Here is a 14,772-nt window from a genome sequence, read left to right on the forward strand (position 1 = left end):
ACATACTGATAGCTTATGTTATAATTTGACATAAAAGATAGCAAAATAGTATTATGAGACAGCAGAGAAAATTTTAAATGAGCAATATAGATTTTTCATTTATGCAAACATGGTACTGTTACAAGTACTAAAATAGTAATGTATGAAGGGTATCCAAAGATTTGGAATTGAACTTAAAAGAGTGTGTGCTACATGACCCAGTTTAACCTGAACAGCTGGCTAAAAGAAAAACAAACACAATAGGAACACTGGAGCACATATATTTATAGAAACAGTAAAAAAGTTTTGGTGAGAAAAAGACATTAGTTTGAAAATGAACTAAAAAAGAATTAAAGCCTTTCATATTTTTTTTTAAAAACATGGGGTCAGAGGACAAAAAGTCAGAAAAGATCCCACTGGACAGATAAGTTCCTTTTTCTTGTTAGACACACAATGTTTCCCATCAGACAGCCACTAGTTTATTTCTGGCATTCTTACATGTGGCTGCCTCCCTTTATCTGAGGTCAAAAAGTACTTCATTTGATGCAAAATGTGCTTTTTCATTTGGACAAAACTGAAACTAAGAGAAAAGAGGTGGGTTGGAGTTTTCAGTTAGGCTTATGGAACTAAGAAAGCTAGGATAAAGTCATCAGTTCAGTCTTTCACAACTCAAAAAGACCAATCATATGGACAGAATCTGTTATCGGCAGAGGGAATCACTGTATAGCCTATGTGCTGACTCTGGGAAGAACAAATAAGTTACCAAGTCTATGTGTAAAGTTTCTCTCCTTTTTGTGAACTCAATTAGTAAAAACATTTGCTTAGGGTTTTCTTTTATATAGGAAGAGTCAGTAAACTCATGTTAGCATGCATCAGATAGTATTTAGGCATTGCAGACTAACTACTGTTTCAGCACAAAAGCAGCTACAAATGGCTATGTGTCAGTATTTTAATGTGTCAACATTTTATTTACAAATAAAATTTCAAACCCTCTGTTTGACACCCTTGCAGAGAGTTTCTTTTTTTTTTAATTTTATTTATTTTTATTTATTTATTTTTTAGTTTTTGGCGGACACAACATCTTTGTTTGTATGTGGTGCTGAGGATTGAACCCGGGCCGCACGCATGCGAGGCGAGCGCGCTACCACTTGAGCCACATCCCCAGCCCGCAGAGAGTTTCTTAAATGATCCATCCCTCTTACCTATGCAGTATTGAACAAAAACTTCTTAACTATTCATAGCTACTGATTTTGTTTTTAAAACAGAGCTACTTAGAAATACGTCCTAATTTAAGGCCAAGAGTATGTCACTTAAGGTAACCAGAGGGTCCTTTTTGGATGTATTATGATCTCTCATCCTTATTCTAATCTCATTTATAGACCCATGAAAGGAAAAGTAACCAGAGCAAACTGCTCTTTCCATCTTAACAGAACTGGAAAAGTGTATTCTGCAAAGTTCCAAAAACAGGAAACTCTTTTCCTTTTTTAGCTATCTGGGGCACCATAATACTTTGATAAAGAGTTATTGCACAGGGGCTGAGGTTGTGGCTCAGTGGTAGAGCTCTTGTCTAGCATGTGTGAGGCACTGGGTTCGAATCTCAGCACCACAAATAAATAAATAAATAAATAAATATCCATCAACAACTAATAAAAATATTTTAAAAAAGTTACTGGACGTGTCTTACCACAATTTTTTCTCATTTGGATGACTGTTAAAATAATAGAAAGACAGTAAGCTCAGAGTGAATAGTCCTGGATTTGAGTCTGACTCTGCTACTTAATATTTTTTGTAAATTTTTTTTAAAAAAAAATCTCTATTGCCTTAATTTTTTCATGTGTTAAAAAGGAATTACACAATCTTATAATTTTAAAGTTTACATGACATTAAATATGTGAAGAATCTAATACAATGCCTGATTCAGTCAATAAATAGCAACTGTTTCACATATTTTTTAAAAAAGAATTTCAAACCATTGGTTGAAATGTGATTCTTGCTCTCTGTCCAAGCCTTCCTGAAGTCTAAACCTGCCCTTTTTTCTGAAATCTCAGGCCATATATAGTTTTAAATCTGATGTGGTTTAAATAAAAGAATGTATTTGAAAGTACCTATAAAGTGCTATATTAAATAGCACAAGCAACAATTAATATAGCAGGAGGGAAGGAATCATCATGAAGTTTAAGAAATTTTGCTGGGAAGAAAACAAAAGACAAAAAATAAGTTCACTAGAAATCTCACCGAAGATCCAGACCAGCTTCTTTCCAGAGTAAATCCATCAAACGCAGCATTTGGAGTGTTAACATATCCTGTCGTAAATCTAAGGGGAAAACTTAGTTATAAATGCTTTCCATTTTATGCCTACTAACTCATTAATTCAACATTAGGTAATTCAATCAGATTTAACTAAAATCATTAGAAAAAAAGCTATGCTTTTTTAAAATAGAATTTTAGTGTTGACCACATCACTAATAAAATAGGCTCATTGATTAGCATGTCCCTATAACATTTCTATTATTAAATAAAAATAATTTTAAAATTGTTTACCACTTATAAATTACTGTGCTAATTGTATGGATGCTGTAAAATTGTATTAAGCTGGGCACAGTGGTGCACACCTATAATCTCAGCAACTCAGGAAGCTGAGGAAGAAGGATCACAAATTTGAGGCCAGCCTCAGCAACTTAGTGGGAACCTGACTGAAAATAAAAAATGAAACACACACAAAAAACTGGGGGTGTACTCAGTGTTAAAGTTACCCTGCATTCAATCCCCCAAATTCCCCCAAAACAAACAAAAGAACAATTGTTTGTGTCACATTGCATTCATATTCTACTATATTGCTCATTTGATTTTAGGGTAGTACAAGAAGTTCTTATAAATCGTACAAGTAGTAACTGTATTATGGGCCCAAAAAACTAATAGTTGGACATATTTATTATCATGCCCAAGAGTACTATGTGAAAGTAATCACAAGTGTTTTTTTTTGTTGTTGTTGTTGCTAATTATTTGTATGTTAAGTGTGGTTAAAGTCTAGCAAAAACACTCTGGTTTTTTTTTTTTTTTAAGAAACTTGCAGCTGATCCTTTAGGTTGGGGGATCAGGTGCCAGTCAGCTGCAAGTTGTTTTTTTTTTTTTTTTTTTTTTTTAAGAGAGAGAGAGAGAGAGAATTTCAATATTTATTTTTGAGTTTTCGTCAGACACAACATCTTTGTTTGTATTGGTGCTGAGGATCAAACCTGGGCTGCACGCATGCCAGGCAAGCGCGCTACAGCTTGAGCCACATCCCCAGCCCTCTAAATTCTTTATAAAGAAGTTGTAAGTACATCTTATGATAAGCATGCTTACTTATGTCATCTCATTTAATTGCCTTAAACAACTCTGGCATAAAGATTCTATAATTGTCAGGATTCATACGAAGACCTGAAGCTCAATGAGTTGCACAGGATTTGCTATAGTCTCACAACTATAAAGTCATGTCTGCCTTTTGGTTGGCACAATTCCTTCACAACCATTTTCTTTATCAAATCTTGGTCAGTCATATATCTTATTAAAATACAAATCTATAGCAGTAAAATCAATATTGCTATCACTGAAATAGAATATGTGACTACATTACTGAAATATTCTCTTGTATTTTACAAGCTTTTATCAAGGAGTAGACAGATTTTGTATTTTGTAGGAGGAGAAAAAGAGGTTTATTAGACAGTAAATGTAAATGAATTATAGAAGTCATTTTCCCAAAAAAAGCGGAGTCAGGGGATATTTAGGACCTGTTGAATCTGACTTTACAACCAGTGATAGCTATTTTTCAGGTGCCAATTGTCATAAACTTATACACATCTCTCAAATAAAGCAAGTTTAGCAATAAATAAAAAACTCTAAGCAATTTGGCACTGTAAAAACCTCTGTACTTACCATCACCATTTTTAAAAATCACTCCAACTGAATCCTCACCAAATACCTTGTTGTTGTACACTAGCCACAAAGGCTTCATTTTGGAATCCATGTATTTGCACTTTTCAACACTGAAATCAATCAAAGGGAAAATCAGCCTACTTCAGTGCAACAATATGACCAGACTATATTTTCGCAGGAAAATCCCTTGCTTGTCCCCTTGAAGGTCTGCAAAAGTCAGAGCTAGGCAACTTTCAGTAAAAAAAGGAACTGCAAGGAAAACACTGATTGGCATAAACAGCACTAGGTGGACTAGACTCAAACACCCAGGAACTGTCCTTTTCACTGCTTCTGCTGAAAATTTCTCCTTATATCCTTATATCTCCTTAACTTTATGTTCTAAAAAATTAGAACATACCACTGGATTAAAGTTAAAAATATTGTGAGATCACTCTTGATTTCTTAAAGAGGAATGAATTTTGAATACTATTATATTGAATATACAGTATTATTTTTCCATTATTACCTTTGTGTGAATGAGAAAGTGAGAAATCAGTTTCCAAATTCATTCAAGATTTCATTTTAAAAAAGAAAAGTAAATTACCAAATAATTTATTGTGGTTTCCAAGATTTTGCTCATGTGAAATTTTTAACTCTTAAAAAACAGTAATGTAGAAAATGACTTTTAATTAAATGCTACTGAAAGGAAATTAACTTGTAATAACTCTTAATAACCCCACAGTAAACTGAGCTGTTAGGTACGTATTCTACTGAATACAAGCACAGTCTATGAGGACTTTTAATATTTTCTGTAATCATATCCACTTTCTGGGGCTCAAATTGGCCCTACTACACCCACAAGGCAATGTTCAGAAATCCTTTCTGCACTGAAATTTTCATGGGAGACTCATTGTGCAAAATGTAGGAGATCACTTACTAGAGTTCTGAGAGGATGACACATGGATTCAGAGGTGACTGCAGGTCAGAGAGGGCTTCCCGGTAAGCATTCTGTTTTAAACAAGTGTGCATAGCTTCCTTCCCTTTAGCTCTGTTTAGCTTCATTGCATTCAGTTTGATTAAACTATTTAAAGTTTTTAACTTGTTGAGTGCTTCGACCTGAAATATAAATTTCCCCAGGCCCAAAATTTACTTGTGGTTAAAATAATATAATGTAATACCGTGTGATCTCATTAATCAATAACACACATATCATGTTTGGTTTATGACAAATCATTACACATAATAAAATAAAAAACTGATTTTTAGTATTGTTTACTTAAGGCATAATTTTTTTTTTTTAAAGAGAGAGTGAGAGAGGAGAGAGAGAGAGAGAGAGAGAGAGAATTTTTAATATTTATTTTTTAGTTCTCGGCGGACACAACATCTTTGTTGGTATGTGGTGCTGAGGATCGAACCCGGGCCGCACGCATGCCAGGCGAGCGCGCTACCGCTTGAGCCACATCCCCAGCCCCTTAAGGCATAATTTTAAAACATTCTGTAAGTCCTTTCTCAAATGAAAACTTATAAATTAGGAGAAAGTAAACAGCCACAGACAGTGGGTATTTAAGAAGATAAGCATGACCTGAAACAACTCACACCTTCACCAAGTAACAGAATTTGAAACGCCTCCAATCTGAACCACTCCACTTGGCCTACACCACGATATAAGAGGAAAACCTGTGTAAAAGTAATCCTGAGGTTTCTGATATTCAACATTAATATCTATTTTGTCATGCTCTTGTATGACATCTTCTCAGAATATTGTCCCTCCATTAACAGGATATATAGATAGATTACTGTGTAAAAAGTATTTGTTGTCCAAGTCTAAGTTTCTTGTTTTCATGATGAGGTAACTGGCTATCAAAACTTATGCAAATAAACTCTTGCAAGCATTACAAGGCGGATCAACAATGGCCAAATCAACAGAAACTATTATATTTAAAAGTCAACTTTACTGTTTAACCCATTCTGTCTCACTGTCCCAGATGTAGAAGACCTATAAAAACTGAAATATAATGTAGAATATAATTGTTCATAAGGATATAATTATAACATTAATTAATATGAGCTGTAGATTGTGATGCCCAACCTATTTTAATGTATTTGTGTCATTTTGTTGAAATATTTGTAGAAATGAAAACTTGGAACTTAATGGGTTAATAACTGAGGTCTTTTAAGTTATATTATATAAAATTCATAAGAATATAACAGCTTCAGTCAACCATAAATCAGAAAGCATTTTGTTTTATAAGTATATTATTAAAAATGGAAAAAAAAAAACAAATAATAAAAGCACTGGAAAAAAACAAATAATATATAACAAAAATAAAAATATGAGTAAAACAAGCATTATGAGGCAAGTGTAGTGGCATGTGCCTGTGATTCAGGAGGCTGAGGCAGGAGGACTGTGAATTCTAGACTAGTCTCAGCAATTTAGCAAGACGTTGTCTCACAAAATGGCTGGAGCCAGGCCTGGAAGTGCATACCTGTAATCCCAGTGGCTTAGGAGGCTGAGGCAGGAGGATCACAGTTTCAAAGCCAGCCTCAGCAACTTAGCGAGGCCCTATGCAACTTAGTGAGACCCTGTCTCAAAATAAAAATTAAAAGGGTTGAGCAGGTGATGTGTCTCAGTAGCTAAGCACCCCTGGGTATAATTCCTGGTTCAAAAAAAAAAAAAAAAAAAAAAAAAAAAGGCTGAAGATGTAACTCTGTGGTAGAGCACCCCTGGATTCAATTCCCAGTATGAAAGGAGGGAGGTAAGGTACAGAGGGGAAGGGGAAGGAGAAGCGGAGGAAGAGAAAAGGAAGGAAGGAAGGAAGGAAGGAAGGAGAAGGAAAACCCAGGAGCTTGAAATTCCATGAACAAAAGTTTTCATTTTTAAACTTGTCTTCCATGCAAGAAAACCACTAAAACTATGTAGAAGTGTGAATTTAAGCATCCACTTTCTACGGAGACCTTGTTCATAGCGAACTAAAAAGGTCCCATGTAGCATAATGATAAAACCAAGACTGCTGAAGCTGACCAAGTTAGCCATTTGTCAAAAGCATAGACACTCCACTTCTCAATTATTTCAGGAGCTATACAAATACTGGTGATGCGGGAACCAGATGAAAACTGGGCTCTTGCCAGGCTCAGTGGCTCCAGAGGCTGAGGCAGGAAGATCACAAGTTCAAAGCCAGCCTCAGCACTAAAGCAACTCAGTGAGACCCTGTCTCTAAATAAAATACAAAATAGGGCTGGGGATGTGGCTCAGTGGTGGGATGTCTCTGAGTTCAATCCCTGGTACCAAAAAACAAAACAACAGCAACAACGAAAACAGGTTTTTTTTGTTTTTGTTTTTTTTTGCAAAAAGGAACTTTTTGAAATATTTCAAACTTGAATTTCTTCCACATTTGTACAGTTGGGAATTTTTATGCCTCATCTCTAGTTGTGTGATATTCATTTTCTGGAACAGTGTCTTGAATGGCCAAAGTCAAATATTTTAAGTGTTTCAACGCTTGATCAGTTTACAGGTTTATAGTAATAACAAGAACTGCCATGTAAAGGCTATGCTTTTCCTCTTAAAATTTATCAGTCAAGAAAAGATACCTCTGTTGTTTATAAAAGTCAGGGTGAAGTTCTCAGAAAATGAAGAAAATATACAGTATGGTTTGATCTATCAATGAGGAAGACAATAGTTTTATGAGGTCAAATAAGAAGGGACCCAGTGGGACCTTACAGGCTTTGGAAGAAAATTTGTATTAAGTATAATGAAAAATTATTGTAGATATTTAAAAAAGAAAATGATATAACACAATTTGCAATAAAATCACTTTATCAATTGCACAAAAAATGTGAGGGGATAAATACAAGAATGGGAACAAGAGGCCCAATTTAGGAGTTTAATGAAGTCCTAATGAGAGGATAATTGATTACATTAGGACTGTAGTCATGAACATAAAAGATACAGATGTGACATATACTTAAGAGATCTATAAAATTAAAGGGATTGATAAAATTATCCCCATCTTGTTTTGAAGAATAAATGTCCTATAATAAGTGATAAATCAATGTTAGCATTATTCCCATCAACAATATACTTTCCAAAAGGTCAGGATCAGAGATAGTTGTTTTAGCATCAAGAAAATTTCTGAGTATTAAAAACATCTAATAAAGATCCATTAGAATTTCTCTGGCAATGCAAATGACTAAGAAAAAGTATAGCATAATTTAACAACTAAACAGATCTGATATAAAAATAGGGTAGAGCACCACAGAGGTATGGAATGAATGAAAGATGAGGGATGAAATAAAAGGCCTTCACGTGAGATAAACAGTCTGTAAGAGCTAACTGAGTAGGAGAGCCTTTGCACAAGGTAAAAATGATGCACCAGAAAGCAAAATCTGAATAAGACTTCAATACTATAGAAGATTTCAGCAAAGTGGATTGAATATATTGGGTTTAGAATATATCAGCAAGATGAAAGTACTCTGATATTTACTAGTCATGTACAGTTTGTGACCTGATACATAGTCCATCACAAGAATAAGTAAACAGGCAGTAAGCCTTCAGGATTCACTTCCAACTTGTGCCCACAAACCTAGCCACAATGAAGCTACAAATTCCCCCAATATTTGCATCAGTACTGATGACACCTATGAATGCTCCTAAATTCTCTAAGAACTACAGACTCTCTTGTCAAGCCTTTCACAAAAGGACCTATGACCTTTTACCAAAGTAACTGTGCATTGAAAATAAATAAATAATCAGACTTTTGAGACTACTGGACACTCGCTCTGAATTAATACTAATTTCAGGAGATCCAAAATGTCATTATAGTGCACCAGTCAGGGTAAGGACTTATGAGCTCAGGCATCAGTGGAATTGTAGCTCAGGACCATCTCACAGTAGATTGCCAAACTCATTCTGTCATCTCCCCAGCTTCTGAATGCATAATTGAAACAGATATGTTCTACAGCTGGCAGAATTTCCAATTGTGGAGTGAGAGCTGTTATGGTTAAGAAAGGACAGGTGGGAGCCTTTGGAACTGTCTCTACGAGGAAAATAATAAGTAAAAAGCAATGCTCACAGAGAATGAAGAAATTAATGCCACCATTAGGGACTTGGAAATGGTGGGTATGGTGATTCCCAAACACAACCTAATTCAACTTGAAATTACTTAGCTATGTAAGTCAGGATTACCTTCAAAACAAATTTAGGAGTAAACTGGATACTGAGACTGCAACTGTCGAAAATGACCCTCATATTGAAATGATTTTGTTTAGTAAGACAGCATACAAAGACACAAGAAAAAGATGGTGCTGGGAAAACTGGAAATCCCTATGTAACAGAATGAAAGTTAACTTCTACCTCTCATCCTGCACAAAAATCAACTCTAACTGGATCAAAGACCTAGGAATTAGACCAGAAACCTTGCACATACTAGAAGAAAATGTAGGCCCAACACTTCAACATACTGGCTCAGGAAACTGACTTCCTTAGCAATTAATTAAAAATTAAAAGAAAAGAGTTGTATTGCTAAAAAAGTCTGAAAACTCAGCATAATACAAAGAACTTTAGCTTTATATAGCTAGACAGACTCAAGTTCAAAACAATTTTGTTATTTAATAAATAACTACCAATTTTTAAGCAAAAGAAGTCTGTTTCTCTCTCTGACAAATGAGAATTTTATTGTAACTACTCTGGCCATTATTAGAGTAAAATAAAATAACACACCTAAAATACATGGTGTGGTTCTTGGCATATGTAAAAACTTACAGTAATATTATTAGTAATATCTCAGGACTGCAAGAGAAAACCACAATTCCAGATATATACATAGAGTTTGAAAAAGTAACTTTGAGGATTCTGAATTATAGAAATTATAATACCCATAGACTTGTGTCTCAAAATATCTCAATCCAAAATATGTGGCAAAGTTTATGAACCACACTTTACCAAGTGGAAATAGTAACTCAGGAATGTGAAAAAACAAAGTTTAAATATTTCACAGCCACTGTTACCATCACCATCATACCCTACTAGATCTAAATAGCAATATTGTATTAAAATTTAAGGCATGCTATTAATATAGAAAATATGAGGATATCAAACACAGAGCTGAATTCAACACACATTAACATAATTCAGAATAACACTCAAAATAATTTTCAGGAATGCCGGTCAAATTAGTCAAGGAATAGGAAATAACTTCCCTTGAACTGTTTATAAGATAGACTTGAAGATAATTTAAAACATTTGTGCCATAAAACTGATTGAAAATTGGGTAAATTTAATCAGGGGGAGTGGGGATAGGGACAAACTAAATCATAATATATATATTTTTTTATTTCAGGTTGCCTATAATTTTACCTCCTCTTCCCCAGTGGATAAATTTCCTTAATTTTGCATTAAATTCATTTAAAAATTTAATAAAATTTGCTACCCAGAAAAAAAAAATGAGGAATTCCGGCTTATTATGTTGCATGTAGCATTTGGTTAATGTTTTTCTGCAAGTATGTGGGAACTTCACATAACTTAAATTTTCATGAAAGAATATATTAATTGGATTAAGTTACAGAGATTTCTATGAAATAATGTGGTGGCAGAAAAATGAACTAGATAAAATACATCAAACATTATGTACCAAATTGAATAAATATTAAAACACAATTGATACCTGCTTGGAAAGCACTTTCATGTGGCCTACGCTTCCTCGACAGTACGCTTCAAGGATCACACCAAACTGTACCGAGACGGCAGGAATGTGCACCTCTGACCTGCAGAAAAGTTAATAACCGAATGGTTTATCAAACACTTCAAGTGACCAAATAAAAATACTGACTTCTCTATTCTGCGAAATAGACTTATGATGTCAACCAAAAAAAAGTACTCCTCATCTCAGGCATAATTACTAGTGAGATGGTCAACTTTCCAATTTGTTAAACTTCACGAGTTCAACAAGACATGAGATTTTATTAGTTAATTCTTTATTCCAAGAAATCTAAAATTTTCACATTTTACCAGATTAATTTACTTTTTGAGGGGGAAAGGTAATAATCAGTCTTACCAAGTTAAAGACAGTTAAGTTGAAACACAGGTCTATGAAATTTGACTTATCATCATGCAATTGACTAAAGCCTGAATTAAATCTATTCAATTTTTTTCCTCACTTAAAGAATATCATGTATATCTGAAAAAAAAGAATACTTAATCTTGTCACTCCCTGAGGGTTTAAAAATAAGACTGAATTAGATGAGAAAAGTTAAAAAAAATCTATCAATAAGAATACCAGTATTCAGAAACAAAACCCTAAAATTAATAATACAATATTATAGAGGTCATAATATTTTCTTTAAGAAGCTTAGCCAAAAGGAAGAAAGAAAGGTATCTTTTTTTTTTCCCCTCTCTGATAATCTAAAGTTTCAATAGTCTAAAGTTTGGATGAAAAAAACCAAAATATCTTGAGTACCAAATAAGAAATGAGAAAATCTACAATTTTTCTAGGAAACACAAGAGCAACTTTGGTTCTCATTCCTTATTTTAGTCTTATATGAGTTTGGTGAAATAAGGCTCATGTATTTCTGAAATGACTAAGTTAACAGAGAAACTGAAATTAAAAATTGCTATTGTTATAATAAAAGTTTATCTTCATTCAATAACAGGAGTCATGCTAATACCATCCCTAACCTTTTGGAAGGAATAAATAAGCCTGCATTTAGCCCAAACATGTTAAGACATAAGTACATTTTACTGGAAAATAGAAGTACATTATGTACTAATTTCTGTTAAAAATCATGCAGGCCTCAAGGGACACTTATGTGAATTACCTTGCTAAATGAAGAGTCTGGGTATCAAGCAACATGAGAAGGCACCAAAACAGTGTAAATGCTATACAGATGATACAGAAAAAATTACAGCAACTGAACATTCCACTAAATGTCTTATATATTTACTAAAGCACACATAGGTTCAAAATGAAAAATACAATAGACTTACCTAAGATGCCAAAACAGAAACTGCCCTATCCTCCGATTAGCAAGTGCCCTTTCTAATAGGAATCTAGAGAGGGCACAATCAAGAAAAGGCTCATATTTTAAAACTTGCACCAGTTGTAAAAGATATTGAGAAAGTTCCTCATCACTGAAAGAAAGAAAGAAAAGACAAAGTAACTCAACCAGTTGTGCCAGAAAAAGATCCTTTCCTATATAACTGTTGAATGCTAACTTACTGACACACAGGGGTCTTCTGGGTCAGGCTTGTTACATGTTCAATTCCCTGTACCACTGTTACAATAGCTCAAGGAAAGTTTAGGAGTTAAGATAGGGGTGGGAGAGTGGAAAGGATCAAGGAACAGGTACAGGGACATTTCTATCAAATGAATTCGCTTTTTACAATTCATGATTACATTTAAAATTAGCCAAGAGTTTCCAAGAGTTAGGTACTCTATTACTACTGATTTCTGATCATGCTAAAAATCTTAGATATTTAAGCAAGCAATAATTTTTTTTAAAAAAAATATTATTTTAGGGGGCTGGGATAGTGGTTCAGTGGTAGAATGCTTGTCTAGCATGCGTGAGGCACTGGGTTTGATCCCCAGCACTACATTAAAAAAGCAAACAAATAAAATAAAGGTATTGTGTCTGTCCGCAACTAAAATAATATTAAAAAAATTTTTTAGTTGTCGACAGACACAATAATTTTGTTTATTTATTTATTTTTATGTGTTGCTGAGGATCGAACCCAGTACCTCACACATGCTAAGCAAGTGCTCTATCACTGAGCTATAACACCAGCTCCTCAAGCAATCATTTTAAAACAAAAATTTCATCAGTACTTTAGCAATTTAGTTTCCTTTCCTAGAATTAGGGTTAAGTAATTCCTTCTTCGGAGAAATAAACAATTAAAATCTTAACTTCAAATAATTTGAAGAATAAGGAAATGAAGGCATTTCTAAGTGGGGACTATATTGATTTGCTGAATTATAATGAGAATACCATCATTAACAGGGCTGAGTTAGTGGTTCTCTAGTTGGTGTCTTATCTCCAAACTATTCACTGTAAACACACTCCCATTAGAGGCAATTTCTAAAGTAATGAAGGTATGAATCAAAGTTTTCCAATTATTGACTATAGTCTTCGACAATAAATGACTAAGAAAGGAGGCTAAGGAAGATATGGGACTGAAACCCAGAGTATTAAGTGACAAAAACATGTATGAAGATACAAATGGTGTGAATATACTTTGTATACAACCAGAGATATGAAAAATTGTGCTCTAAATGTGTAATATAAATTGTAATGCATTCTGCTCTCATATATAACAAATTAGAATAAAAAATTTAAAAATGACAAAAATAAAACTCATAATTATGAATTTTAACACACAAAAATCCACCAGAATTGGCTACATGGGGATCATAGCAATCTTCTGAGGGAAACCAATGCATTTAAGAAAAACACTTGGTCCAGCCCAAGGAGAACCAGTTGGCTTCTCCCCATCAGTTCTCCAATCCAAACTTAGATGGGAGCCTCATTTTTAAAAATTATCTATACCACAATCTTAATTAGGTTTATTGCAAAATCTCTGCCTATTATAAAACTTATAAGTAATAATAAAAGGGGGGGGGGTAAAAACAGAAGGTAATGTTAGGCAGTGAACCCGTATTTCCCAGAAATTTGGTAGGCTAAAGTAGGAGGATCACACATTTGAGACCAGTTTCAGCAACATAGTGAGATCCTGTCTGAAAATAAAAAATAAAGAGGACTGGAGATGTAGGACTGGGCTACATTTCCAACACACACACCAATAAAAGTAGGCAGCTTCTCTTATATATCTAAATTAACTCCCCAGAAATAACAACTATAGAAGAGTTTAATTTTTTTTTTGTATTTAACACACTGTTTTAAACGTACCTGATTTTAAAAAGAAGAAAAAGGATATATTGTTCTGAGAGCTTTTAATTTTCAAATAACCACACAATACATAAGCCTCATATGCTAAACCTGAAACTCCCCACTGAGACTGTTCTTTCCTCAATTCTATAGATTCTCACATATATACTGTCCAAAGGGGACTGCACATGTTCACTGCAGCTCTATTTATAAGAAGGAAATTTGGAGAAACAATAATTTTCCTTAATAGGATAATAAATTATAAATAAGATATCCCTCTTACACAGTAGCAAATATACAGTGGTAAAAAGAATAAATTACATTTATTTATTTATTTATTATTTTTTTTCAGTTTTCGGCAGACACAACATTTTTATTTTTATTTTATGTGGTGCTGAGGATCGAACCCAGCGCACCGTGCATGCCAGGCGGGTGCGTTCCCGCTTGAGCCACATCCCCAGCCCATAAACTACATTTATATATAACAGAAGAGACTAACCTCAAAAACCTAATGTTAAATTTTTAAAAACCAATATATAGGACAATATATATGGCACAGTACAGTGATGAGTTCCTACAGACCCAGACATTTAGGAAGCTGAGATAGAGGATTATTTGAGCCCAGGAATTCAGGGCCAGCATGGACAACACAGTTGAGACTCTGTCTCAAAAAAAAAACAAAAACAAAAACAAAAACAAAAACCACATTCATGTAATTTAAAATGTACCCTATTATTTTATATGTAACTTTATACATATAAATATGTAGGAAGAAACAAAAAACTGATATAGGAGGATACATCAAATTCACGATAAGTTGTCTCTAGGAAAGGACTGAAATAATCAAAACTGGGCCAGAAAACAAGGACTTCAACTTTAACTATATTATATTAGCCTTAAAAACAAAACAAAACAAAACAACCCCACATTTTTTTAAACACCTATTATAAGATAGTAACATAATATCTTAATTTTGGGTATTAGACTGTGTTATAGTGAAGAAGAGTTACAACGTCCTTCTCTGCTATC

The 14,772-nt window shown here is 33.8% G+C and overlaps 1 protein-coding gene across 2 annotated transcripts in view; it reads right to left on the reverse strand.

Annotated features, from left to right (window-relative positions):
• Positions 1-14,772, reverse strand: part of PIK3CB (phosphatidylinositol-4,5-bisphosphate 3-kinase catalytic subunit beta) — a 140,330-nt gene that overhangs the window by 19,614 nt on the left and 105,944 nt on the right. For both annotated transcript variants that reach the window (XM_081302099.1, XM_081302098.1), the window contains 5 exons: positions 11,849-11,992; positions 10,530-10,629; positions 4,808-4,986; positions 3,892-4,001; positions 2,215-2,293 (listed from right to left, as the gene is read on the reverse strand). In XM_081302099.1, coding sequence (XP_081158225.1) covers positions 2,215-2,293; positions 3,892-4,001; positions 4,808-4,986; positions 10,530-10,629; positions 11,849-11,992 — 612 coding nt within the window. The remainder of the gene's footprint in view (positions 1-2,214; positions 2,294-3,891; positions 4,002-4,807; positions 4,987-10,529; positions 10,630-11,848; positions 11,993-14,772) is intronic.

Source organism: Spermophilus citellus (genome assembly GCF_964194105.1).
Source record: "Spermophilus citellus genome assembly, chromosome: 7".
Taxonomy (NCBI): Eukaryota; Metazoa; Chordata; class Mammalia; order Rodentia; family Sciuridae; genus Spermophilus; species Spermophilus citellus.